This window comes from Maylandia zebra, linkage group LG7 (assembly GCF_041146795.1).
Source record: "Maylandia zebra isolate NMK-2024a linkage group LG7, Mzebra_GT3a, whole genome shotgun sequence".
Taxonomy (NCBI): domain Eukaryota; kingdom Metazoa; phylum Chordata; class Actinopteri; order Cichliformes; family Cichlidae; genus Maylandia; species Maylandia zebra.
The window spans coordinates 3521807-3549417 of NC_135173.1; the positions used below are offsets into that span (position 1 = coordinate 3521807).

Sequence of the window (27611 nt, forward strand, 5' to 3'; positions counted from 1 at the left end):
ACGCAGCCTCTCTGCTCTGGTCTACTCGGCTGCTGCTCTGCATATTTTTCATCTTCTCTTCAAGCTTCAGCTCCTTTGTGTCATCCCACAGATGTCCATTTCTCTGGAGTCTCGAGCTTTGCCTCTTGCTCTACCCCTTAACAAAATACAGCAGCTGCTGGGCAAAAATTCTTCGGCTGAATCTGCGTAGGCCTGGGTATGTCCTACTACTTGGCTACTTGGAAGTGTCAGCAAGATATACAGCGAGAGCCCCACAGAGCCCTGATAGATTTGTGATATGTGACAGATAAGTTTTACTCTTTGCATTTTCTGTTCATAACAAACACATTTCATAAGCTTTACTTTAAGTCTTTCGCGTGCTTACTTGCTTTCTCGTGAAGTCAAATGAGGAAACTGAGGATGAAAAGAAGTCTTAGTTTCCATTGTTTTAGGTGTAGCCTTACAATCAATGTCGAGACATGAAACTCTGTCTTCATTTAAAAAAGCCCTGTGATCACATTTCCAAAAAATATCAAACATTTTCCTTACACACGGGGTAATTATTATTTCTTTTAGGTAGAGTCATATTTGTTAATGCAGTTTTGTCATTTCTGGTAACATTTTGAAGATGGCTAAAGGGTATTTGGTGGTTAATAAATTGCCTGTGATCACTCACAGGGAGACACGGGACCACTAACCATGTGACCTTAACTTGTCCATCTTTTTGCATGTGTGACAATTGTGGTGAAAATGTAAGGTCAATTAAATAAGGCCCCAGGCTTTAAGACTGTGTCTATTTGGCAACCACTCGCGTGAGGGGAAACATGAGAACAGTATTCCAGTTGAGAGTGGTTAGTGGATGTGGGTGCTGGGAAAAACTGCTAAAACCTAACTCACCTTAGAGGAGACGTTTGCCTTCAAAGTAAAAAGTGCAGCTATGGTGGGTGCAGCACTGAGGCTCAACTTTTACTTTTAAGGAAACCTTCTCCATTTAACAGCTTATTAGGGAATATTTGCAGACAAACGTAAAAAACTACAGGCAATTATGGCAACCTGTTAGCAGCCAAAGTGACCACTCTGAGGTTGTTTGCTGCAGGAACCAGCAGGAACCCGCAGCTCTGAGAAACCACTTCCACGAATAAACATTTTTCAGGTCCAATAGTTGTGACGGGTCCAATATAAGTCTTGAGCAATGTGCACAGGCTGTTATGGAGAAACTTCATTCCTTATTACCCCAGTGCTGCTACATTGGTAATGATAGGATTAGGATTAGTAATAAAACTATAAGTGGCCGTTTACTTTCGATCTCTTTCCAATGTGATCCCGTTGTTACCAAAATTTAAGTGTTTTTTCCCCCAGAATTTTCAACCATCATAATTATTATTGCTGTCGAAGCCATGAAGCCATAATTTGCATTAATTCTCTGTATTTATAAACGTGCTTCCTCAAGGCAGATAATTCTCCACCAGCAGTGAAACAGCTGAAGGCGAGGGTAATCTTGTCTTTGTTAACTGGGTATTTCTAGATTGAACTTTTAGACCACTGAGTTAAAACTCTCCCTCCATACGTCTGCAGGGTGACCCATTATCACTATTCTGCCGAGAGGCAACAATTACCAAACAATGTGCCCTCTGCTGCACGTTCATTTTGGAGAGAGAAAAAAAGTTGATTCTTACAGCTGATAAGAAAAATTAAACGGTTACATTAGCTGTTATGTTCAGAAGAGGACAAACGTTCTCACATTCATATGAACAGACAGATAATTATCTTGTGCATATTTTTATTATCTTGTATTATTATAATTGTCACTTACCCTCCATTTACTGCAGAGAATCCTGAACTTTTAGCTGTGTGGAACGCTTTCTAATCGAAGCTTTATAATGTCTTGTTAGCTTAGTGTGTGAGTCAGCAGGGCTCTTGTGCGTTTCACCCTGGCTTTGCATTGGAAAGTGTTCACCATCTTAAAGCCTCTTTCCATGCTTGAGATGGTGCCATAATTCCAGAGCCTGGATGTTGCCAGATAATTGGCGTCCCCTTACATGGATGTGAGGAGTGCAGTGACGAATAACAGAGTAAGAGTATGATCAAACTGGACCCCAGTACTGTCGCCACCACCCATGTGATATGCAATAATCACTCCAGTGGGGACTGGCTGCTATTTCAAGCTAGTTTTTCAGAAAGAAAAAAATATGTGAATAACCCACAGTCAGATTTAACTACAGTTTATTTATGGCAATGAATAAAGTTACAGATTAAAGCAGAATGAGAAGCTTCTCTGGCATGTGTGAAATCACAGGTGTCAGTGTCATCAGCATACTGACGCTCAAAGCTTTTCATATGCAAAAGAGACTGCCAGAAATTTCCACCTCACATCCCTTAACCCTGCTACTCCACAACTCCTTACTCATCTGCAATTATCTTCATGTTTGATTTCTGCGTGTGTGTGTGTGTGTTTATTTTGTTGTTGTTATCTATGGCCTCTCAATTCCCCTGATGGATATGAAACTGCTGAACATGTTTAGTCAAAGCAGCCACAGTGATGGGCTTAATAAAGACGCGGGGAGTGGAGAGGAGGAGCTGCGGTCTGGCTGCAGCTGCTGCATTGGTTGCCTGCTCAGCAGTGGGAAGGGACTGAATGAGCAGAGAGAGAGAGAGAGCAGGAGGAAGCAAGAGGGAGGGAGAGAGAATTGGGGGAGGAGGTGAGTGCTCTTGTTGGGAGATAGGGAATGCCCGTTAGTTGCGTCTGCCGATAATAGCACATCAGCCAGTGCACTCCTATTGGGAGAGCAGAGCACAGGCAGAGCAGAGGGACCGAGCTGCTGAGCAAAGAATAGTACACTAGAGTAGACAGGCACACTCGGAAAGAGAGCGATACTGGCACAATCAGAAAGAAACAGAGAGTGAGAGACCCAGGGAAGAGAGAGCGCATCAGCACACATAGACAAGAGGACTGAACAGGCGCAGGGCAGTGGAAAGAGGAGAGGAGGGACAGGGGGAATCAAAGTTACCAGGTCAGCAAGAGAACGTGGAAGTGGAGCAGCTGAGACTCTCGGGAGGAGGAGAGTGATATTACAGGACAGGATAGAACAAGTGCTTTAACTTCTTCACAGAAAGACAGTCCTGTCATAAGGCGAGGGTAATGCTCCTCACAGGAACCTTCTGCACTTCTACTTTAGGATTATCACAGCAAGAGAGCTTCACCAAGCAGAGGACACTTAAACCTGCCAGAGGTGCCTGAGCAGTTCAGTTCTACACAGGAGACCTTTTCATCCATCCGTGGGCTTTCAGGTGGATGTAGTGTTGCTGTGTGGATTTTATCCTTTATTGCTTCAGAAGATGAAGCAGTGAAGATTTGGAGGGCAAGTTGTTCTGTCCTATCATCTCTGAGACTATGGTAGACTGTGTGTCAGAGAGCCCCTCATCAGCAGCTGCAGCCCTAGAGTATGGAGAAGTCCAGCAGTGAGGAGTCAGCCATTCACCGTAGCCCTTCTGTAGACAGCCGCGAATCCGATTTTGCTCAAGCCTCCACGTCTGGCCGCCCTTTCGGTGGCCGCGGCTTCACTGCCGGCGCTTTCTACGGCTCCACGGGGCCACGCAAAAACACACAGCAGGGGCAGACTGGAGCTGCAGCTGACGCCAGCGCGGGAGACAAGACTAACAACAAGTACAGCTCACCCAAGGGCAGCAAATACATAGTCTTTTACCTGGATCTATCCTTTGTGTTCCTTTTAGAATTTAAGAAGTGCAACATGGCAAGAGGCTGCCTCTGCTGCTTGAAGTATATGATGTTCATCTTCAATCTCATCTTCTGGGTAAGTGACTTTATATTTTCTTCTCCTCTTACTTGATGCAATTTATACAAATTCTGAGCGTCTTAAAAGATGATGCTGCCAAAGTAATTCTGGCTCGAGTGATTCACTACTCGTCGTTAGCCATATCATATGCGTGTGATAAGTTATTCAAAATGTTCATCAGGAGACATTACTTTCTGACAAAATGATGGCTGTCAGGGCAGTCATGCGTCTCTAATTACATCAGGGTGTTTATGCGTGTTACTCTGTGCATGTTGCTATTCCTGGATGTCATGACAGTGTCTGTGGCATTGCACCAGGTCTCCTTTTGTGTTTTTCTTTTTTATTCCTTTCGGTTCGGGTGGGGGTTGGTGGAAAAAGGTCCTGGGGGTCAGTAAAGTCAGTCTTTCACATGGTCGCATGATTTACAGTGAACATGAAGCTGCAATGCTGCTTTTGGTATGCAAGGGAAAGACTATATCCTCCTGCAGGGCATTTACACAGATGAGCTGCACAATAATGGCAAAGGGATTTTAGCTGAGTTGGTCAGCGATAGTCTAAATTGATCTGATGGATCGTCATTCCTCTTGACTCACAGTATGATAAATTGTCAACAGAATTTATTCAGTTTAATATAATAAATTCTATCGCAGTAACCTAGCCAGCATGTGGTGGTCTCCACAGTGTAACCAAGCATGGGCATTTATGGTAAAAGTGGGCATCCCTTGAATGTTTACAGACTGGATTATCGGGCTTATGGGTTATGAGGCCAAGCCTTTTGTGTGAATGCATTGAAGCATGAAGCGTAAAAACATCTCAACACTGGGGAATCAACTCAGGCCCACCATGTCATGTGGGTTGATAGCCCAGCTAACTGGGACAACAGAGTGGGCATTAACTAGAGGCCAGCTGCGTTAACACATGTATACACAAACATGCACCACACAAGCTGAAATCTACATCACTGTCAAATTTATATGTAGAAAAATGGACAGCTCAGACCTTTCTTCATCTTGAAGGCTGCACCTTCATCTTAGTCTGAGATCATGTGCAGGTCCATAGAGGCGGGTGTGATAGTGATTGGCAGAGGTATATATACCCAACTAATGATGCTAATATTTGTTTTAGGGGATGATAGGGTCAAAAAAAGCTTATTTGATGATGGAGTCATTATTGCAGACGCTGCCTTAGCCTTATGTGAGCACCCATTCTCAACTCGGTCAGTATGTGTATTGACTTCACCACTGTTAGAGTTAAGGATGGCATTTTAGAGCAGTTTCCCAAATTGATTTTTGGGTGCATGAGTGATCGATCAGCTGTTTTTCATTACAGCATAATGCATGTCTTTCCATACTAAAAGCTTTATTGAAACAGATGGAGGCAGCTCATTTAATAGCGAATACTGTGTTTAATTAATTTCAAAAAATTAAACAAGCAAATTGTTGAAATTATAAATTGGCTAGGGAAACAAAATGCCATTTGAATTGCTGCTCTTACTCTTTTACATCCTGTTAATTAATAGCCAAACAGAGTTTATTATTTATTTTTGATTAAATGTTACAATTTGGCACAAATTACAGGCTATTCAGGGCACTCGTTGAATGAAACTAAAGTCTGACCTCTTCTTATATTACCAAAGAGGCTATACATAACTCATCCCTTAAAAGCGACTTTCCTGATCAACATATGTGTTTATATGCAGATTTGTATAAACCAATATCAGACATAAGAAGTCACATTTATAATAATAGTTTTTGTGAATTTGCAGTATTTTTCTTGGACCTTTTACTTGGATATTATATTTCAAAGCTGTATTTGACTTCACATTGACACAATGGCTATGTCAGCTGTATGTCAGTTCCAGCCTGCTCATCTCAAATGATAGATCAAAAGCTGCCTAGGTCCTTATGCTCATCACAGGGGAAATGTATGAAACAAAAGCATGAATGAAAGTGTTAATTTACTGCAAACAAACCTTGCTACTAATAATCAGCTTCTGCATTAAGAAGTGGGTGAAAACTAGACTTTAGATTAAGCTTTTGGTCTTAGATTCATGTGAAACTTAGCTTGTTGACCTTGATGCATTATAGTGACTGTAAAAGCATGTAAAAGATAGAGAGCTGTAAATGCACTCTCTTCAGTGAGAGTGGAGCGTCTCTTATGGTGTGTGTGTGTGTGTGTGTGTGTGTGTGTGTGTGTGTGTGTGTGTGTGTGTGTGTGTGTGTGTGTGTGTGTGTGTGTGTGTGTGTGTGTGTGTGTGTGTGAGAGAGAGAGAGAGAGAGAACTTAAGTGTGGAACTTTCTCAGCATAACTTATACCCTGCTGCGAAATAATTGAATTTTTACTCTGATAATGTTCACTTAATGAATGCCCACCATGCACATTCCAATCTATTGCTGCGGCAGATTGATACTCTTGTTTTCCTCCTACTACTCAATCATATTAATAGGAGTTTAATCAGTGTCTCATGGGAGAAGGGTGGGAGTGAGGATGCAGCATGTGGCTGCAAGGTCTCAGTGTATCTCCACGTGACAGCTTACTTGAATGGCACTCCAGATTTTCAGGCCGCAGCGCACCAATTTGAAGGTTAGTGGAGCTGTAAATAAAAGGTTCACTTGTCACTGAAGGGTCAGAAAGGGGTGCCCGAGTACTCTGAAACGGAGGGGCGAGGGTGAGAGGCATGATGTATCTCGAGACCCCTGGGACTGTGCCACTCTGCATCTGACACTCCAGGAATCGTATGGTTACCGAAGCTGGTAGAGCGGCGTGCCTCTTAAGTTCTGACATCTCGTCTCAGGATTGAAAGGGGAACTGCAAGCTGCGGTAACCTGACACCAGGTGCAGCGGGGGTCTCTTCTTTTTAACTGTGCATGAGCACATTTGCTGTGCACACACACATCCTTGGAAGTGCATTCACCAGCCACACACAGGCCACTTCATGGAGCTTACACTAGTAACTTAAAACACAAGGTAAACATTGACAGGCACTCCAGACATCTCCATACATTCGCTCATCCTCAGGCCCCCCAGCAGTTGTTCACGACCATCTGGCTTCTCTTCCTTATAAAGGATTAGAAGAGTCTGAGCTGCAGGGGGGAGTTTCAGGCAGATTAACGCAGTATTGGGTTGTGCGGTTAAGGATCATAAGCGCAGTTCCTTCTACGCTAAAGCCAATATCATCAAAGCAAATGGGCATTGTGGCGCTACGTGTGACAAAGTCTGGGGTTTAGTTGGCAAGACGATCTGTTGTTCTCCAGCACACATGCTCTCAAGGTCTGTTTGACCATCCCGATAAGATGATTGACATTAAGCCCTATTGGTGTCAGCCTTGAGAACATATCGGTGTTTGTGTTCTTGCTCGGAGCAAGGATTTTAGCCTTAACTGTGCAATGTGTTCTCTGAACTCACAGTAAGCGCTCTCAACTCTCCCTGAGGATTTATTCCAACAAATTACAACAGCATTGCTCTCAAGCTTATTCTAATTGCTTAAGATATAGTAGGTTGTACGCTAAATCTGAGCTCTGGCATTATCACACCATATCAAAAAGTAGATCCTCATTTGATATTCATATTTAAAGGGAAACTGTCAGTTCAGCAGTCTTGTCCTACAAGTACAAGAGGGGTTCTAGTATCAAAGCTACTCCTTTGTTAGCGGAGAAATGTGTTTAGCATTCATGAATTCTTGTGCTTACTTAGTGGATCGCTGTAGGATTTATAAACCATTTGGTCCAAAGCAACAGAAGATTGGTTTTCCTATCGATTTACCGAATTCGACACTCAAGGTTTCATATATGCTTGCGCTTTGATGCTACAAAGAGAAGCAGTATTGACAGACTCCAGGTGGTTTGTTAGAAGTGTGCATATAAGCGTACTGACACATTTTTATTTGGTTTTGTTGAACTCGTAAAAAAACTCACACAAGCTGTCCCTTTGCTTACTCAGACTGGAACCCCCCTGAGGTTTCAGTCTAAGGTGCTGAAGCAGTGTGCCTATTTTTCATTCTCCATATCGGCACATGAAAAGTTCAGTAATTTTTAATAGCTCGAGAGCTTGTGTTGTAAAAGACTTTTCGTTTTCTTCCTCTTTTTCACAAGTCACACAGCTGAACTCCATCAGTCACTGCCAGGTGAAACAAGGATTTGGGCACAGGAAAATAGATGAGAGTTGAATGAAAAACTGTTTTTTGAATTGACGGTGGCTTTAAAGTGGCAGAAAGCAATATCAATCTTGGCCGGTGTGTCTTTTGAAATCTTACACCTCCAAATATTAATTTTATATTGTATGTATCAGTGTCGTTTCGCTTATCAATACAGCCAATTACAAATTATTCATCTTATATATCAGGCATTCATACTGTATAACATGCTTGGATATCAACAGATGTGTCATGGCCAAAATGTGCAGCCTGCAAGCTGGCCTGTCAGTTTCCCTGTAGCATTTACATAAAGAACATCACATGTGCATTTTAATTATTTGGAGTCTTGTAATTAGCATCCCCTGTAGATTCCTGGGGCTTGATTCACACTGGCTGACCTGCTTGGTAAATATCTCCATGTGCCTGCCTTTGTCCAGCAGATCGTCTAGGGAGATCACTCTCATTTACACGTCTCTCTCTCACACAGGCTGTTTCGATTTCCCGGCCGTGTTGTGTAGAGCCGCTGAGCTCATTAGCTCTTGTTGCAGATCAGCTGGGGAATGGAGCTACTGTGTTTCACTCTAGGGGGGCAAGGTAATAGAGCGGGAGATTTTGAGGTGCATTTTACGCTTGGATGCAGTCGGTAGGTATTGCCTTTCCATGGGAATTGAGATTCTTAACCAATCACTTAGTGCTGTTGGTTGGTGATTATAACACACAAGTAGCCAAAAAAAGGCTACATTGTATTACAAAGAGTCAGCAACCTTATATAGGGAGTGTGGAATAAACCTGCTCCACAAAACATGTAAATGCCATTCTTTTTATATGAAGCGAGTCTTTCTTGTGGAGAGATTACATGTAATAGTTGATGTTTGCTACTCGGTTTGCTCAAAGCGACGGGGCTGCAGGTGTAGTTTTTGTCCAGTTTTCAGTCTCAGCTGTTTGGCGCTGACTTGTAGTGACAGGTCAACATTGCAGAAACAAATGACAGAACAGTAACTGCTAGGCACACAAATTGCAGTTTACTGACTTCCACAATTGCTGGTACACACCATTTATCGTCTGTTCCCTCCATCGTTCACATTAGTATCCTTCACAGATGCCGGAAGTGTAGAAAGAGCGTAGAGACTTAACCTGTCACAGCTAACCACTTGTTAATTTCAGGCAAGATAAAAACACAATCTCATTCCCATTTGTGTCACCGATGAGGTGGCTGGTATAATATCTCATCAGGCTCAACTATGCAATCTCCATGAATTAAAAAAATGTATTTTTTCCTCCGTTTTGCACATTAAACACAGATATCCTGCTCTCCCCAACACAGTATACAAGAGATATGAAGATACGGAGTAGGACAGCAAGGGGACAACAGGAGTGTCATTAGTTCTGCATACATAGGCGAGATCTTTTGTAATGACTATGTGCCACGTCGTGCACCTCGGGCAGTAGAGAAGATAGCACCCTGTTTGTGTAGTCAATAATGTGTTGATGTTACTGAACTGTGACACAGAAAATACCATAACAGGTCGTGTATTCGGGTTATTGATCAAACGGGTCTTGTCCTTTTTGTCTGCTTTATATTTTGAAAGCAGACAAAGCAAAGTATCTTTTCTCTGTGCATTGACAGTGAATAGATACCTTGAACAGCAATATCAACAAAAGCAAGCCTTTCCATTCAGTTTTGCAGCGGTGAATGATTTCACATGCAAGTTAAGGCTCAGAGATTGTGTTATCAAGCAAACCGTTGTGAAAAACTGCATGAGTCAGATTCAATTTGTGCAGGAAAAAGCAAACAATCATTGTAGCTTTTCAGCTTTTGAACATTTTACATATCATGTAGTGACAGTTTGTAACATCTGTGCACTTGCAGGGATTCAGTATAGAAGCAAAACAATAAAACAGACACTGGGCTCTGTTATTAGAGTTCGAGCTTTTGAAGTGCTTTTGCAGTCGCTGTCTGTGCCAGATATCTCCTAATTTAAATTACCTTAATAACACTTTTGTTATACTTTTCCGACAGTGAGTAAAATTTCACTATTGGAGATTCTTGCTTAAAAAAGTTGTAAAGTTTTCAGACCTTCGGATGTTCTTCCAAAGTTTTTCTTTGGACGTTTTCATTCATTTTCAGTCCAGCACTCATACCTGACCTTTTTTGTGTGGGGGTGGGATAAGCCACCTAATACTGGCCTGTGAATATTCAAGTGGAAAAAGGGATGTTGTGACTGCACAACAAACAATTTCGCAAAGAAATTGGATCTTTAGGCCCTTTGTTATTGTACGTGCCTGCATAGCATTTTGATTCGATACCAGCTGAAGACTTGGCATATCTCTGCAGCGTTATCTTTTAAAAAGGAAACTGGAAAAGTGGCAAGCGTTAAAAATTATCTACAGCAAATGTACAGTACGAACAGGTTTTGTTCACATTATTGTCAGTATGTAAGGAGGAACTCAGCTAAAGGGTACAACAGCAGAGGCTCTGTGGTGGTTTGGGGCTGTGCTTCTTGTCAAAAATGACTGAACTGTGAAACAGAAACGTGCTGTCAGATTTTGATCCACGATGGATGCACCTACTGCAAGCATGTAATAGACAATGCCATGACAATAATCTCAAACACACTGAAAATGCAGTAAGAGCAGGTAGAAAAACACTGAAGTGTGTTCAGAGTTTCAGAACGGTAAAAACTCTGTTTTTGCTTTTTATACTGTATTTATATTCATTTTTGCACATTTCAATAAATACCTAGGTTTTCCCATTTTCCTAGTAAAATATTAAAGATGAGTGGTTGATGACTGCACAGAACCGTAGCTTGCTTATTCAAAATTGTCTGACATTTAAAGGCAAATTACAGTGAAACCAGTGTTTTTCACTTCCCCCCAATAAACACACACACACACACACACACACACACACACACACACACACACACACAAAGCTGTGTTAAGGAAGCTCATTTTGTTTCACTTCTTAGAGCAAATGAAATTTCTCAGAGATTACCTTTCTTATTTTGAATTAACAGACTGGGAAACGAAAACTAACTACAGGTCTATACGCTCTGTGCAAACACAATGTGTGTACTGTGTTTTAAGTAGTTTGTTTTTCTGTGCAAAATTATATTTCTCTGTGAAACGGTCGTGTTTAAATACTAGAAGTCTGACTAACCTGTAGTTAAGTCCAAGACATTCTGCAGTCTTCTGTGTCTTCATTCTCCAGAGATTATCACCAGTGCTCTGAAGATACATCAATGACTGGCTCTAAAATCAATTTCCCCAGGGCTTCTACCTGAGTTGATTCAATAGGACTGACTTCTTTTCCCACCATAAATCCACTCAATCAACCCTCATAGATTCCTCAAGAGCTTGTTTCAACTCATCTATCTCCTTCCCATCTCTAAGCAACATTCAGAGACCCAAGACGCACCGTACAACTGCACCACAATGGCTTGAAAATATGAGCAGCAGATTGCGTTTGAATGTGTGTATTTTAAATGTGTCATCTTGAATTTGGGTCAGGGACTCAGGGTTTCACTGCCTGAATGGTAATGAGCCCAGGACACAGCCACAGCAGGGCTTTAACATGCAAAGAGGAACATACTCTTATTACTTTATTTATACAGCCGTGTCAAATGAGAGACAGATTTATACCTTAAACATTATTGTTTATATCTGATTTATTTAGTCGAACCACTGCAGATTACTGCTGTCCTATAACTCAACCGAAAAATGCGACATATTGCAGCTTCCTGGACAGAAATGCATCAGCACAAGAAGTACAGAGTCGCTAGACAGTTGTTTGTGAGCGCCTAACGTCTTCTTGTTGTACTTTAATGGGGCAACTTTATGTGGTGTATAATGTAAAATTCAGACCATCAGCCAAAGTATTAGACTGTTTGTTGTAATTTGAAATAGATGCCTATCTTGTTGTTTTCAGAGTGAAAATGAGATCTTCATCAGAGCAGGTTGTTGCAGTGCTCTCGTTATGTCTGATCCAATTTGAGCTCGACTCTTATTTGATGTGCGTGAGGTGTGCTCACAACACACTCTGATATTCTCCCAGTAGAGCAGATCCTTCACTCGTACAGTATCAAGATAGCTGACTGGCTGACAGTCTGTGTAAACGTAACGGAGATTATTGCTGTTCTTTCTGCTTGCAGATTCATACTCTTCCTTATCACGGCTGAGTTTATGGGTGCCCCCTTGACTTTGCCGGGTCTTATCACACGACTAAAGCAATTGGTTCTACTTGTTTATTTTACATCAATTTGCAATTACCAGCTCAAGACATGAAAGAGCGTTTGCTTTGTCTATCTGTTCTGTTTCAGAAGATATCAGGTTTGTATGCGTGCTAAAGTCAGAATTTTGAAGCAGTTTGGCTGCCTGCAGCGCGCAAAGTCTTACATAAAAATGAAAGATGAGAAACTAGCCTCGTTCCATCACTTCGCTGTTCTATCTGGGGCACAGAAGGATGTGTCAGATCTTACTTTCAGAGAGGACCTTGCAGTTTTATTGCATAGTAGAAATACAAAAGCCACATGATATGGTTGTCAGTAATCCTACATATTCACCTGAAACAGCTTTTTTGTACAAGTATACCAGTTTTCATCCAAGCAGTAATTTCACTGCCTTTCTATTGTAGGAAAATGTTAATTAAAGCTTCAGAAAACTTGGAAATAGAGGTATATAGACCCCCTCCCTCAGCATGTGCCATTTGCAATCGCTGTCAGTAGTCATTATTTCTGCACAGATGTCTCAGTGTCTCCCATTAAGCCACCCAAGCTTCAGTAATGGGTGACTTGGGATGATGCTGGAATACAAAAGAATGAGTCCGAGTGGAATTTGGTGTGGGCAGGCTAAGGTTCGGTAAAAGAGTCTAATTTAAGAAGATCATTATGGGGTCATCGCCACCTTCAGTGAATGATCTCATTCATCCATACTGAGCCAGAGTAATTATTAACATAGACCCTTTGCCTGTGTGTGCACTCACTGGGTGGTGAGACAAATCGCTCTCACTGTGTTTTATCCAGTGATCATTTCAGCGAAGGACGCCGCACCGTGTTTGGGGTCAGCCCATTAATGCCCCTTCCATTTCATACACGTTACCTACTTCAGTGTTTGAATGTCAAGATTTAAGGTCTCTGTGATGACTGGATTTTGATTTTGATCACAGTCCTCCTTGAACCCCAGTCACAAGTGAGCTTGGACAGATGGGGTTAGCCAGATTTTTCTTCCACTCCCCTTCTGAGAGGACAGGCTGGCAGATTAAAATGCTGTTCTTTTCCGGGTTTGGAAGAAGCGATGCGTGAAGGCATGGAGAGATGGGAGGGACTTTTTTACAAGATCATAAGAGGTGAACATGTTGATGTTTGATGACAGTTCCCCGAGAGGTGACTCCCCCTCTCAGATCGCTCGCTCCCTCTTTTTTTCTTCTGGAGACAAATGCGAAAATCATTTGGTCTATTTTGAAGAAAAATAAGAACCTTGAGAATTATATATTTTCCTTTAATGATTTGACTGCATTTATTTATTGCTTTACATGCAGTGTTGACCACTAGCTCACTAGCTTACTAGGATGTATTTGTAATGCTTTGTCTGTTTCCCTACTTCCCACTGGGATTTGCGATACATGGCGGACCCATGATTGTCAGGGTGAGTCAAAAAGTAAAGAGAAGTGAGACATTTGAAAATAATCCGACTTAAACATGGCCTGAGCCTGAAGCTTTGTGCAAAATAAACCTTCCAGCAGGTACTCGTAGTCGAAATGGTTCAGGTCAGGTTGCCTCACACATTGCAGACAGAAAATAAAATTGCGCTGCAGCTAAAATGCCAGCACAAACAACATTTTAAGTCATTATCTTTTTTCTAGTTTATGTATTGCATATAAACTTGCTAAATAATTGCTGTAAGTGAAATACCCAGTGGCTGTACTGTCTAAAAGCTGTAATATTTATCAGTGAGTTTTTGAAAAGAAATGGAAGAGAGATAAATAAGCATTTGATGACCTGATGAAAAGTAAATGCAGGTGTACCCGGAGAGCAGCAGTTAGACTGAGGGCTTAAAGTGACTAAATAAGTAGAGCTGCTCTTTTTTCTTTTGACAGTTTGGAACTCCCCAGCCTGATTAAGCTGTGCTAAGCATATCCAGCAGATTTTAGGTTCATTTTCTGCATTATTTATGTAAAGCGCATAGGCTGAAAATGTTTTAATGCTGCCTTGAGCTTAAGAGAAAAAACAGCCTAATCATACTGGAGTTCATTCACTCAGTTTGCACGCATGTCTGTATGTAACAGTTTGTGTTCTTGAGTAAACACTGGCCAGACTGAGCTGCTAAATATCTGTATCCATGTGGCCGTGTTATCATGTACAACATTCCTGGATCTACTAAATCTACATTCTGTGTGAACAACTTAAGTAGCAAATGCAGATTTTGGTTGTGATGAAAGAAACGAGAGATGAAGACAAGGACGGGGCAGCTCTCATTTCTCATATGAAGGCTGACATGTCTGTTTGCTGGCTTCTGTCAGTATTACAGAGAGCCCAGTAATTGGCCCATAAAAGCACATCTCTGTTCAGCTGGAATGCATTTCTTCATCCTCACCCCCACCCACCCTCCACCCTAAACTACTGTTCTTTTTTGTGTTGAAGTGCTTACCTTGCAGAAGAGACGCATGGAGGAAAATATTGTCCCGCAGCATGCTCTCACTTTGTTTCTGAGTCTTTCAGTTTCACAGAGAGACAAAGTGATTTCTTTGTACTCGTGCCATTTTAATAGAAAAAAAAATGTCTGGAAGCATTGTCTTGTGGTTCATTGTACCTGTGATGGATGAGAACAGCAGGTAAATAACTCACGGAAGGCAAAATCGCAGTTTCTTAGGAGTTCTTAACAAAGGAAAGTATTTTTTATTAATATTTAACATCTGAATTAAGAAGATTTTAGTCTTGATGAGACAAAAGAGTGTTGGGGCTGCAGTTGTAGTTGTAAATCCTGAATAGCAGTCACATTTCACGCTGGTCTACATCGAAATGGTTTCATTAACATGGTTTAGCTGCTGATCTAATATCGTCTGAGTGCATTCTGGCTAACATATCTGCCTGTTTCTCATATTAACAATTGTAGGTGGCCGGCTTTATTGCCCATAGAATTTCTCTGTAAAGAATATGTTTGTTCAAAACGTTATAAAACGTTAGTTCATATGTGTTCATGCATTTCTCACCCCAACCGGTCGCAGCAGATGGCCCCGCCCCTCCCTGAGCCTGGTTCTACTGGAGGTTTCTTCCTGTTAAAAGGGAGTTTTTCCTTCCCACTGTCACCAAAGTGCTTGCTCATAGGGGGTCATATGATTGTTTTCCCTGTATGTATTATTCTAGGGACCAACTTACAATATAAAGCACCTTGAGGTGACTGTTGTTGTGATTTTCTGCTATAAATAAAATTGAATCTGACTGCTGTTCCACTTAGCAGCATGAAGAGGGCTCGGCAGTTGACGACTTTTTCACTGGCAGATTTCACCTGCCAGGGTGGCTGACTTTACATCTAACTGTTCATTATAGTCAATCTGATGATATGTGTCTCCATTGTTTTCCTCATGTGTGATTGTCAGTGCAACCCACCAAGCAAAGGCTTCTTTAAGAGGAATGAAGTATGTGAAAAAGTAGTTGGCCTTTAAATTTGGACCTTTTCATGGTGCCGTGCATTTTTTAAATATCATTTAGACTTTTACCTCAATCTTGGCAGCCATGTCAGTTGTTCCATACAGGCATGGCGCTGTGATGGCTTTACGCCGTGACAGCTCCGAGAAATAAGTCCCTTTCAGACATTCGCTCTTTTCCATTAATCTGTCAACATGTGACTATGTCAGCGTCATTTATGAAGGACGACAAAATCACTTGTTGGTAAAAGTAATGATGGCTGTCTTACTCAGAACTAGTGACATTTATATATGACTTCCAACATGAAACACGTTTGAACTGCACACGGCCACAAAAGTGGACCGGCACACACAATATTACAAAAGATTACAGTTCCTGTAATCTGTTTTCTGCACTTGCCTCATGCTTCTAAAGGGTTTTTCAGCTCATTAATTGTTCTAGAGAATGTCTTAAAAAGAGCATTGGCTCCTCTTGTGCTTTTGGCATGAAGCACCTGCTGTCAGGCTTTGTCTCTTTCTCCCTTGCTGCCCAAACTAATCTCACTCCTTAAAGAGGAAGCAATTTTTTCATTAAAAACGAAATTCTATATAATAAGCTGGCATTTCTCTGCACACAAAACAAAGTCTAACATCAGGGGGGTTTTGTCCCATTTTACTGCAACCCTTGGTCCCTAACCATCACAGAGAGGTACAAAGACACAATTTGCATGCCTTTAATTTCTGCGCTTTGACAAAACATTAACAATAGCTTAAATCTAGTTTGATGCTTCCATCTGTTAGAAGTGTGTCCTCTGAGATTATTACTGAGCTGCTGCATCATACAGCATCTTCAAAGTCCAACAGTTGCATACATTTGCATTTTTGGCTTACCAGGTAACTTCATTAAACACATTATAATGGCTGTGACATGGAGACAGGTTTGATCAGGATGTAACATCAAATGACACTGAACAATTTTCTTCACTTCACACAGATGAACTATTAACGAGCCTCAAGTTTGAAGTTAGGGTAAAATCACTGGTGTAAAGGGTCCATGCACAGCATGCAATAATCCATCCATTCATTCGCTACTGCTTCCTTTTCAGGGTCGCAGGGAGCGCTGGAGCCTATCTCAGCTGTCTTAGGGCGAGAGGCAGGGTACACCCTGGACAGGTCGCCAGTCTGTTGCAGGGCTAACACATAGACACAGACAGCCATTCGCACTTGCATTCACACCTATGGGCAATTTAATGTTTCCAGCTAACCTAACCCCACTAAGTGCATATCTTTGGACTATGGGAGGAAGCCGGAGTACCTGGAGAGTGAGGCAACAGTGCTAACCACCGTGCTGCCTCGCAGTCTTGCGCGTCATGCTATCATTGAAAATTAAAATGCATGTCATTCTCAGGTCTCAATGTTTCTGCAGAAACAGGAGTACTAAAGTAACTTAAGCTCCACGGGAGGAACACAGGAACAAATAATTTGTTCCTGTGTTTCAGGAAATACTGAAAATATTAGAAAAGGAAACATTTAGCATGAGGCTCAAATATTGCCACAGAAACGATATAATTAGCAGACCTCAGTTTGAAATGGCTTCTGGAAAAAGCGATAAGTCACAACAGCACGGATCAGCTTCAGCTCTATCTTCCGCCTCATTTATTCCTGTCTAAATGAGATAGGCCTGCTATCTGTTGGCAGACATCCATTGGTAACACAGTGACAATACAACGGGCTCTTTAGAAGCATCACCTATGTGAAGTGCAGCAGACTTGTCACTCTATGATTATCTAGCCTAAACTCCCGGGACAATTAGAGGACAAAACAGACAGGAGATGGCCACAACAGAGGCATGTCAATACAGGCGGGGGCCACAGAGCGAATGATGTGAGTGGGCACGTCAGGTGCTTCCAGGGTTCGACAGGTGCATATAGGCAGACTTTCTCCTGAAAATGCCCTTGTCACTTTTGTGATCACAGCGGAAGCGCATAAGATGGAGGGATGTTTATTGCCGTTGCTTTTCAGTGAGAAGTGCTCGGTAAATGCTTATTGAATCGGGATCCGTCTGAGGTGGTCTACTTGAGAGACGCCCTGCACGGCACTTGTTTAAATGCGTGTGTAATCTAGAGACATTCCTTGGTAAACAAGCCCACTGTGAGGAGGGTTATTTGCATGCTAAAGCAGAAGAAAAGGAGGAGCAAGGAAGGAGGAGGGAGACACCTGTTGCAACAGTGGCTAGTGAATGTCTATGATACGCTTTGATTTATGAAGGAAAGCAGTCTGGCTCAATCCCTTTGCTCTTCTCCTGAGATTTGAGTGTTTTTTCATCGACTTTCAAAGGACTTTTTACTGCGTTTCCATTGAGTGAACAGCGAAAGCTGAGTAGCTAATGAGTATAGGCAGAGGTGTGGACTCGAGTCACATGACTTGGACTCGAGTCAGACTCGAGTCATTAATTTTATGACTTTAGACTTGACTTGAAAAAATGTTCTAAGACTTGTGACTTGACTTGGACTTTTACACCAATGACCTGGGACTTGAATTGGACTTGAACCGGTTTACTTGAAAAGACTTGATATTTTACCCCAAATATAAAATTTAACATGCATATTATATAGAGATTGAAAATGTGACGTCTTTCAAGGGTAAAACCGCAAAGGATTCTGGGAACTCGTGGCAAGAGGTACTAGCGCACGCAGGCTTTCAATTGAAATCAATTATTCAGCAATAAAAAGAAACACAAAAATGGCAAGAAGCTGTTGTATTATTAACTACAATAGCCGGTCGCATGACAGCCACGGGAAGCCGACGGGTAAAGAGATCGGTTGTTATCGGATTACGTCGTTGAAGAGAAATTGTTCGAGCCATGTTTCCGAAGTGACAAACAGGTGGTCTGGTTTGCAGCCATTCAAAGATCAAATATAACGTCCCAGAACACTCCAGCTCACAGGTTAGTCTGCTCCAAGCATTCCCACAAAGGTCAGTCTGCTGTTGTAGTTAATGCGTCATTTTTCTTAACATAATTGGTGATATAGGTTACAAGCAAGTCTGGCGCTGAACAGAAATTGTCGCGCTATGCTCCTTTATTTATTGTGCATAAATAGTGAATTGTCCTGACACAATATTGCGTTTCGCTTCTGTTATTATGGTACATTGACAAAAACATATACTTTTATTCACAGGGTAAAACAGTTGTTTTGTATCACTAATTGCCCGGTACGATTACAGCATACAGTATTATTGTCACTGCTACATTTCTGTAACGCGTACCAGAAATTATTTCCACTACTAATGTTGAGCTCAAAGGTTATATTAATAAACGGTTAATGAATGTGTATTTATGACGACGATTTGTGAGACTGGTAAACTTACCTTTGTTCGTACGATGGTCTTTCGTTCTACACGGTGCATTTCAAGGTCCTGCACCCATCCGTCGGTAAACTGTACCTGGGCTAAACTTCACGAGTGTATGCACTCACTCCAAGAACCGTATGATTATAAATATGCATATAAATATGCTACGATGAGATAGCTGACTTCATCTAACTAGCAAATGTTTTCCAGGCTACGTTGGTGATACAGTTTTTTTTAATATGTATGATATTTTTGTCATGCGATTTTAAAGCCAGTCCTACAAGCGCATCCAAGAATAACATGCAGCTTATCTCAGAACTGTCGGTGAAAATTATTCTTGGAGCTAGGTTTAATTGAGCTGCATTCTAAAGAGGTGCAATTTCACCATTTGTGTATATTTTCTAAGTTCACTATTTTGTCACGTGTTGAGAAAAACACAGATTTTAAAATTACATGGTCTAATATTTACATTTAGCATAACTGCAACATGCTTTTTTTCGTTTTTATTGAATGACTCGAAAGGACTTGAAATTCAAAATGTCAGACTTGTGACTTGACTCGGACTTTTACACCAGTGACTTGAGACTCGACTCTGACTTGCCTGACATTACTTGAGACTTGACTTGAGACTTGAGGATAAAGACTTGAGACTTACTTGAGACTTGCAAAACAATGACTTGGTCCCACCTCTGAGTATAGGTATAAATGAAGACTAAATGTGCATCTTGTGTAATAGATCTGTACTTTTACACCACTTTAAAATATTTTCATTCTCAATTCAGCCTCTTGAATTTTATGCAATTATGTAAACTAATCTTGACTAAATACATTCTATGCAGCCTCGTTGAAAGGTTAGTTTAAAAGTCAATTTTAAGTTGAAGTGCTGAAAAATCTGTCAAATTCTCCTGGGATGCAAGTGGGTGGTTGAGTTTTAATAGCACGAAGAGCAAACTGGTATTTTCTGTGCACTGCTGTGTGCACTGTACTTAGGTTATCAGCTTCAGTGACCGCATGCTGTAGCAGGACCAGACTCAGCAGTACCGGCAAATCTGATTTTATCCAGATCTGCACAATCTTCCTACTGCAGGCTGTTGCATTTACAATGGAAATGAAGAGCGAGGGAGGTCAAGGTGATAGAATAAACAATTTTAGGTAGAGAATTTCATTATGTGTAGACCAAAGAAAATGGTTTGCTGAGAGATTTGTTTCTTCAAAAAAACTATCGCCTGCAGCTGCAGATGGGATATTTTAGTTTCCCTACTGCATTGATTAGCATGGAGGAGAACGTTCTTTGCTATCAGGGAACTGCTTTGTTCTTGGTGTCTTTACTCGCCCTGCTCGGTAGGCCCGCTGCTTAAGCCTAGAAAATGTGTTGGTTTACATGTTTTGTGGCTTGTGCTGTGTTTGTCCTCCTTCCTTTTCTTGTTAGCTCAGCAGTGTTTCCTTCATCACAACAGTTGGTCCATCGTGTCAGTTTCTGTGCAGTGTTATTGCTATGTTGTATATCGTTCAACAAAGTTCTGTAGATTCAATATCTGGACCTGATATCCTTGAAAGTTTTTAGATCTGTTTCTGTTAGGTGTTAAAGTGTAAGGAACATGATACACATGCTCCAACAAAGACACAATGTGGACACCTCTCAACCCACTCACGTGCTGTATATGCAGTAGGCACACATACGAGACTCAAACCTGCGAGTTGAATAATGGTAAAAACATTCTAACTGAATGCTACCTGTGCAGTTTGTGTAACTTGCATGTTAGCTCAACTTTCTCCAAATGCATCTGGACAATCAAAAAGTCAAGCAGCTGAAATATTTCCATGGAAAGGTTGTAACTTACTTTAATACTTGATCGATGGGAACCAAATTACTGTAGCACAGACCCCCCAGTGGAGGTTTTGTAATTATTTGATGATTATTTGACATTTCATCAGTGCCAGAATTATAATTTGTTCTTTATAACCTGAGATTAATTTGGACTTTCTAATTTGGTTGAACCTGTTTTCAGTGCTGCTGTGGATTTATTCAAAGTGTGTCTTTGTAATGTAATGTGCTGTGTGTCAGACAGGACAGTGTTGGTGTTGGGACACTACTTTGGGGAATGAGAATATTGATATAATTCCAATAATACTTGTTAACCCATTATTTTTAAAGGGTTACATTAAGATGCAAAACATTGTCCAGTTTTGAAATATATTTATACAAAAATACTCCGTTTCCCTCTGGGATTAATAAAGTCTCTCTGCTTCTGAAATAAATATATAAATAAATATTAGTTGGAAATTATCAAGCAAGCTGTCATTATATATAACTGTGGTGTTAATGAGTTCATATGTAACTCTGTTCAAACCACTGAACTTGAACTTACATAGAATTTAGCTAAATTTGACTCATATGTCGTTTAGACCAATTTATATTACATTACTATATTTTTCGGACTATAAACGAATTCTAAGGCGCATCAAGCGAAACAAAACGTGACTGATAGCCTTGAGTTTGAAATCCGCATCCTAAGCATGTCTCCTAACAGCTGCCATTTGGGGTTCTTATACACACACGATAATCTTATGTTGAAGTACAGAATGTTGTACTCCACAAAGCTCCTGACTACGGTCGATTTTTGAGTGGCAGAGAGATTTTTGAACGCCGTGTACCACATAAAGTGGTTCAAGGTCAATAAGCACGACCAGATTTCATACATAAGGTGCACCGGATTATAAGGTGTACTGTGATTTTAAGTGCTCCTTATAGTCCGAAAAATAAGGTAGTTATGAAGGAAAATTCCCCCATCAAGTTCTGATCTATTTCTCTCCTCGCCTTACATTTATCCATCATAGCATCTGGTCAGTTGGTCTGACAAATGAGGGGATGATCTGCAAGGAAACACACTGACAGCGTAATTCATAGAACATAAGAGCAGAAATGAAATAACAATATTTTTCAAGAGAGGTCTGGTGAGTTTGAGCATCCTTCAATAATCTGAGAGACTAATCCTGCAAAATTTATAATGCTGGTCTTACTCTGTTACTACTGATTCCTAAATATTAGTGTTCAAGAAAACTTGATTAAGAGGAAACTTCAAGAGTCATTAATTGCAGGGTAAAATTACAAAGATCAGTTGCTGCACGTAACCTTCAAGGTTATCTCCTTTTGCCTGGGACGCTTTCATAAGTGCTGCTACATTTAGAGTTCTCCTTGGAAATGCATCCTACATTTCAAATTATTACAAAGACCAAAGTTCAACTTCTGATTTGGCTTTCATGTCATGCTTGCAATTTTTTGTGTGCCTTTGTGTCATTGCTCACAAGAATCTTTTTTTTTATATCAAAACATCTTCATTCACCCAGCCACCTTTAATTCCTGTATATGGTTCTTTTGCAGCTTTGCCACTAAAATGAAACTGGAGTTGAAAGGTTGCCTTTATGGCACAGTGGAGACTCACCAGACACCATTCAAATGACCAGAAAAGATCAAAAAGGAGAAACTTAATAAACAGATAAGCTGTGTTGGGTTGGATATAGTTTTTAATCTTTAAACCATCTCGCTTGACTAATAGCCAAAGAAAACTGTTCTCATGCCCCTACAGCAGTAGTAGCGGTTGCTTGACCTACTATGAGTTCACGTTGGTTCGCTTGAACATGATCTCTTGAGTGCCTTGAATGGGTTCAGCAAAGTTCATCGCTAACTGTGACAAAATTTTATCCAGATGCCGAATATCCAATAGCACACATGATGAAGTAATCAGATGCCTGCACAAGAAGCGGTTAGCAAATTTATTGACATACTAATCTGAGACTCTAATCCCCGTCTGTGCTCTGTGTTCTCTGACAGCTACTTTTGGGTCAGGTGTCCAAATTAAAGAGATAAGAAGGTAGCCTCCTCAACAGATAAAGGCACACAAAGTCTGATTGCTGAGACAATCTGCACTTGCGAAGACAGTCTGGTTAGTGTGAATCATGCTTCAATCACAACAGCCTTCACAAAGGAATCATAAAGGATAATGCAGAAAGCTGGAAAAAGCCTGCATTTCTAAATGTGGTGCACAATGCTTCTCATCATCGTGCACCACATTACTGGTTGAATTGGATGATTAATCAATAATACGCCTGTTATTAAATCACGTTTTTCTGTATCCAGCCATGCAGAGACAAAGAAGTTCTGCATTATATGCAGGAAACAATTTATTTTGGGGAGCACATACACTAACCACGGTTCCCTCCTTATTAGATAGACAGGAAATATGAGGAAAGAGGCCAAGGAATGACACGTAGTAAATTGAAGTGGGGACTCAATGCTCAGAGCATTTGCACCCATGTGGTGTGTGCCCTAACCACTTAGATGGGTCACCCAGTAACCAATATTTGATTAAAAACAATAAATTGCCTGTATCTTCCGTCATCCTTCTGCTTTTTCCCGGAGATCCAGCCAAAACGTCAGATGTTGTTTATCCCAAACACCCAAACGGAGCCTGGGTTTGCTCTTGTGTTGGAATGGAGTACGAGTTGTACCAGAACTGATGGGTACTGCAGTGAAGCAGCCTGCACTGGATGACGGGCTTTTCCTTTAAAGTGAAGTGTGGAGTTGACAAGAAAGGAGACAGGTGTTTACAATATAAATGTCGAGGGGAAGCCAGACAGCTACGTGAGTAGCCATTGGAAAATGATGTTTATGGCAGCGCGCTTCACGCTCAAATCTATAAGCAGCCATCCGTCTGCTTTGGATGTCTGTATCTCCTCAGATGTGCACCAAACTATTGGTTTAATGCAGCTGACCTCGCTGTGATGGAGTATAGGAGTCTGGATTGAATTAGAGTCAGTAAACATCAGCATAATATTTGTTACAGATATCATTATCGTTACCTCTGGGTGACATTCTCCACTTTCATTTCTTAGACAGATTCCTACTGACTGATTACAAATAATGGAAGAACTGTACGAATTTGTAATATCATCATCTCCACTTTCACCAAAAGCCAGATGTGTAGTTTTATTTTTAATTCAGTGCTGCAAGTGTTGCAAAAACATGTCTTCTTTGTAATGTTGATTTATGCGGGTACTTTCGCAGATGCACCCTTATGTGTTATTTTCATGACAACATCGCTCAGCTGGATGGCTCAGACATTAAAGGAAGAGCCATCCTGAATCATTCAAACATCTCTTTGCTGTTTTTTACCGCACATATCAGGTTTCATCTTCTCATTGGTAAATACAGTATTTGGCTGGTCAAAGCTCACAGTTAAATTGGTCTTTTCAGTGTTGAAAATCAAGTTTTTGAGATTACAAATAAAATACCAAAGTGTGATCCACGAATGGCAAAGTTAAAGCAAACGGTTGACAGTTTGATGAATGAAGCATGATTAGTCTCTGAGAGTTGAACAAGAATAATGTGTCCAATACAATTATGCATTTTTAACTACCACAGACAGCCGATTATCGTTAGTTTGCACCTAGACATAAAAAAAAAAAATTGTGCTACAAAACAAATTATTTACTGTAAAAAAAAAAAAGTTCTGTTACGGAGCCCCGCAGGGGACATGGGAGAAAAAAAAATTAAAACGGACTTTTGCGAGATCTCGCAAAACTAACTCAGGATCTCGCAAAACTTTTGCGAGATCTCGCAAAAGTTTTAGCCGCATTCTTCGGCCTTCGACCTCTCGTTAGCTCGAAGCTAACGGGAGGTCGAGACCTACTACAGCCGGGAGGAACACCGCTTTCCCGGCACATCGTGCCTCGACCTCCCAGTCGGCTTCGAGCCGGCGTCCGAAGAATGTGGCTAAAACTTTTGCGAGATCCCGAGTTAGTTTTGCGAGATCTCGCAAAAGTTTTGCGAGATCTCGCAAAAGTCCGTCTTAATTTTTTTTTCTCCCATGTCCCCTGCGGGGCTCCGTATTCTGTATACCTATTAGATTCATATTTTTAAATAGAGTTTGTGTGTGAGTTTCCAGCTTTAACACACCTGCAGCCAAGTCGGTGTCAGAGGGAAATATACCAAAAATGTACATGTGTTATGAATTGTACATAAACATGAGTAATAATTCAAATGACCTGAAAACTGATAAGATTTAAATTCTGTTTGTTTTTTTTATATATTACTTCTTCCATAAGGAGGTTTAAAGTCAAAAGATGTTTATTACCCTGCAGTAAATACATAAGCTCTGCATGTTTTAATGGATGGCAAATTGCAGGTAACTAATATGATTTTCCATTTGTCATTCATTTGTCAGAGGGCATTAGGAGAAATAACAGTCATTAGAGTAAAAGCACAGACATAAAAGACTGCCATAAAATGGATTTCCAAAAAAAAGTAAATTACAGTTTTTAGCCCAAATTAACCTGTATTTTAAAGTGAAATTCACAACCTGATAAGTCATTTATTTTTGAAAGCGTGTATCCTTTTAGCCCCAGTTCCTGGTATGCCAGAAAGCCTACGTTAGCTTATGAGACACTATTTGCCTTGGAGCTTCCTAAGAGCTACATGAAACAGAACTTGTAAATTCCATGTGTCAGAGTGCTTAGAATACCTCATTTGTAGTGTTGTATATTTATTCTAACGTCGGTGCCATAAGCACGTGTCTATAATTTCATTCACCCTGACATTTCCTAACAGAGACACAGAGTCTGGGTCATCTGGGTCAAACCACTGACCCACACTTTCTTCCCCCTGACTCATCCTGTGGTTTTAGCAATCATACCTTACCCACTCTGCTAGGACAGCATATGCTGTTTGTCATATGGCACAGCCTTCCATGTCACTCAGTTACTCGCACGTCGAGTCACAATTGAATCCGTGTATTCAAAAGCTGACTTCTCAACCAAAGATCTATTAATCTTCCAGATAAATTAGCACCGTCAACCTTTTACAGCCCTGAAGTTTTAATTTTGACACCCAATTACCTACTCAGGATATAAAATTACCCCAAAAGGGTTTGCGATAAAGACGATAAAATGTAATTAAGACACAGAAATATTAAAGCAATCCAACATATTTGGTATTACTTTTCTTAAGGATTCTGCAGGCTGTCGAGAATAGAAAATGTGCTCTGACAGAGGGATAATTGAATTGACCACCTTCACCGCCTACTGCTATCCTCCTTCGCTTCACACCTCTGTGCCGACGGAGCGGATAGTGATTTCTTTGAGCTTTAGAGAGAAAATAGTAAGATGGGAGTGTATTGATCATTCTTTTCAAGAGTGGAGCTTCACAGATCACTGAGTTTCCCAGGCAGCCAACATTTCTGCACTAGAAGGGATGCTCTTCGAATCCAGCTGCTGGTTATCTCTTACTGAGAGTGCAGGGGCTGCTAAGAGGCTTTACCTTATCATTGTCCAGAATATAAATCACCTTTTATGTACCAGCCCTCTTGTGAATAAACAAAACAGAGAGATTTCAGCTATCCAGCAGTCTGCTTCTTCTTTTCTTGCAGCCTCATCGCCCCAGCCAGCCCAGGCATAGTGAAATGGTATGACAGACGTGTAAAGTTTAGGAACAAAAATGACACTGGCATCAGTTTCCCATATTCTGTATAATAGCAGTTATCCTGCAGTGGAATATAACTAGACAGGGGCAGAGACAAGGTCATTAATTAATGATGCCTATGCAGCCAGAGAAGTGAGTGCACAGGTGAGATTTGCAAGAAAAGTTCTGGTGAGCTGATATCTTTCTCACCCTTAACCAACCGTTTGTGTGGGTCAAGCCTCTTTTTGCAGGCACAGTATGAAGCTGTTAATAATGACCAGTTTATTTTAAGATGAGACCAGTCTGGCAGAACAACAAGGAAATGTGCTGGCAGTCAGGTTACCGGCCCTAAAGGCTTAGCTGCATCACATAATTTGAAAAGATCTGCAACCTACATTCTCGCCCACAGTTTGTTTGTAGTGTTCGGCTGTTCGCTGACACTTGCAGTTTGACGTCACACATTTAAAAATAGATAAATATTTGTGCAATCATGTTTACTGAAATCATCTGTGTCTTTTTGTTTGATGTGATAGGGCAGCGCTGTTTATTTTAGTTAATCTCATTAATGGTGTGTGTATGCATGCATCTGTTTATATTTCTTTTTGTTGTGTCTACCCCTAATAGACAACCATGCACAACAACTACAGTGTAGTGCTTTTTTGTCACAGCCCATTTCCAGCAGCAATGCACCGACTTTGACGCTACATGACCCCCTATGGTGTGTTCTCATCTAATTACAACCCAATTATCTGCACTGTGCAGCTGTGGTCTGGATGCCACAAAGGGGAATGGAGTCTTGACATGCTGACACGGATTGTCTGATTATTCTTTCATATGCGCTGCGTCGTTTCAGATGTGTGCGCGCTTCCATTTTTTAATAAACGCCTTCTTGACACAGAAGGAGGAGAGAGACGAGCAGGGTTGCTGGGTCAAATGACCAGATTAGTAGCACTGGAGTTAGGGGTATATTTGTGTTATAATTTTAATTAGGTCTAACAAATGCACATCAGGAATGCTGGCCGCCTGTTGATTTGTCAGCTCTAATTTCCATTTTCAACCTCCACACTTAGTCCAGCCATTTAATTCACATTGTTACATCCCAGACGGACTGATTTGGTACTAGGGCTGCCACAAACGATTATTTTGATAGTCGACTAGTCACCGATTATTTTTGCGATTAGTCGACTAATCAGATCATCATCCATTGGACATAAAACGTACAGCTTATTGCACCAGCAGCATCTGCTCTTATATAACTATCATTAGCTTACAGCTGTA

At 41.0% G+C, this 27611-nt stretch overlaps 1 protein-coding gene across 3 annotated transcripts in view; it reads left to right on the plus strand.

The window, feature by feature from the left end:
* tspan9a (tetraspanin 9a) overlaps positions 1 to 27611 on the plus strand; it is a 187724-nt gene that overhangs the window by 105568 nt on the left and 54545 nt on the right. Inside the window, exon 3 of one of the 3 annotated variants that reach the window (XM_014410711.2) lies at positions 3712 to 3791. The exons of 1 other annotated variant lie outside the window; for it this stretch is intronic. In XM_014410711.2, coding sequence (XP_014266197.1) covers positions 3729 to 3791 — 63 coding nt within the window. In that variant the 5' untranslated portion in view covers positions 3712 to 3728. Of the gene's footprint in view, positions 1 to 2683; positions 3792 to 27611 lie in introns of those variants that run through there. One more of the 3 variants, XM_004568269.6, reaches the window with a different exon arrangement.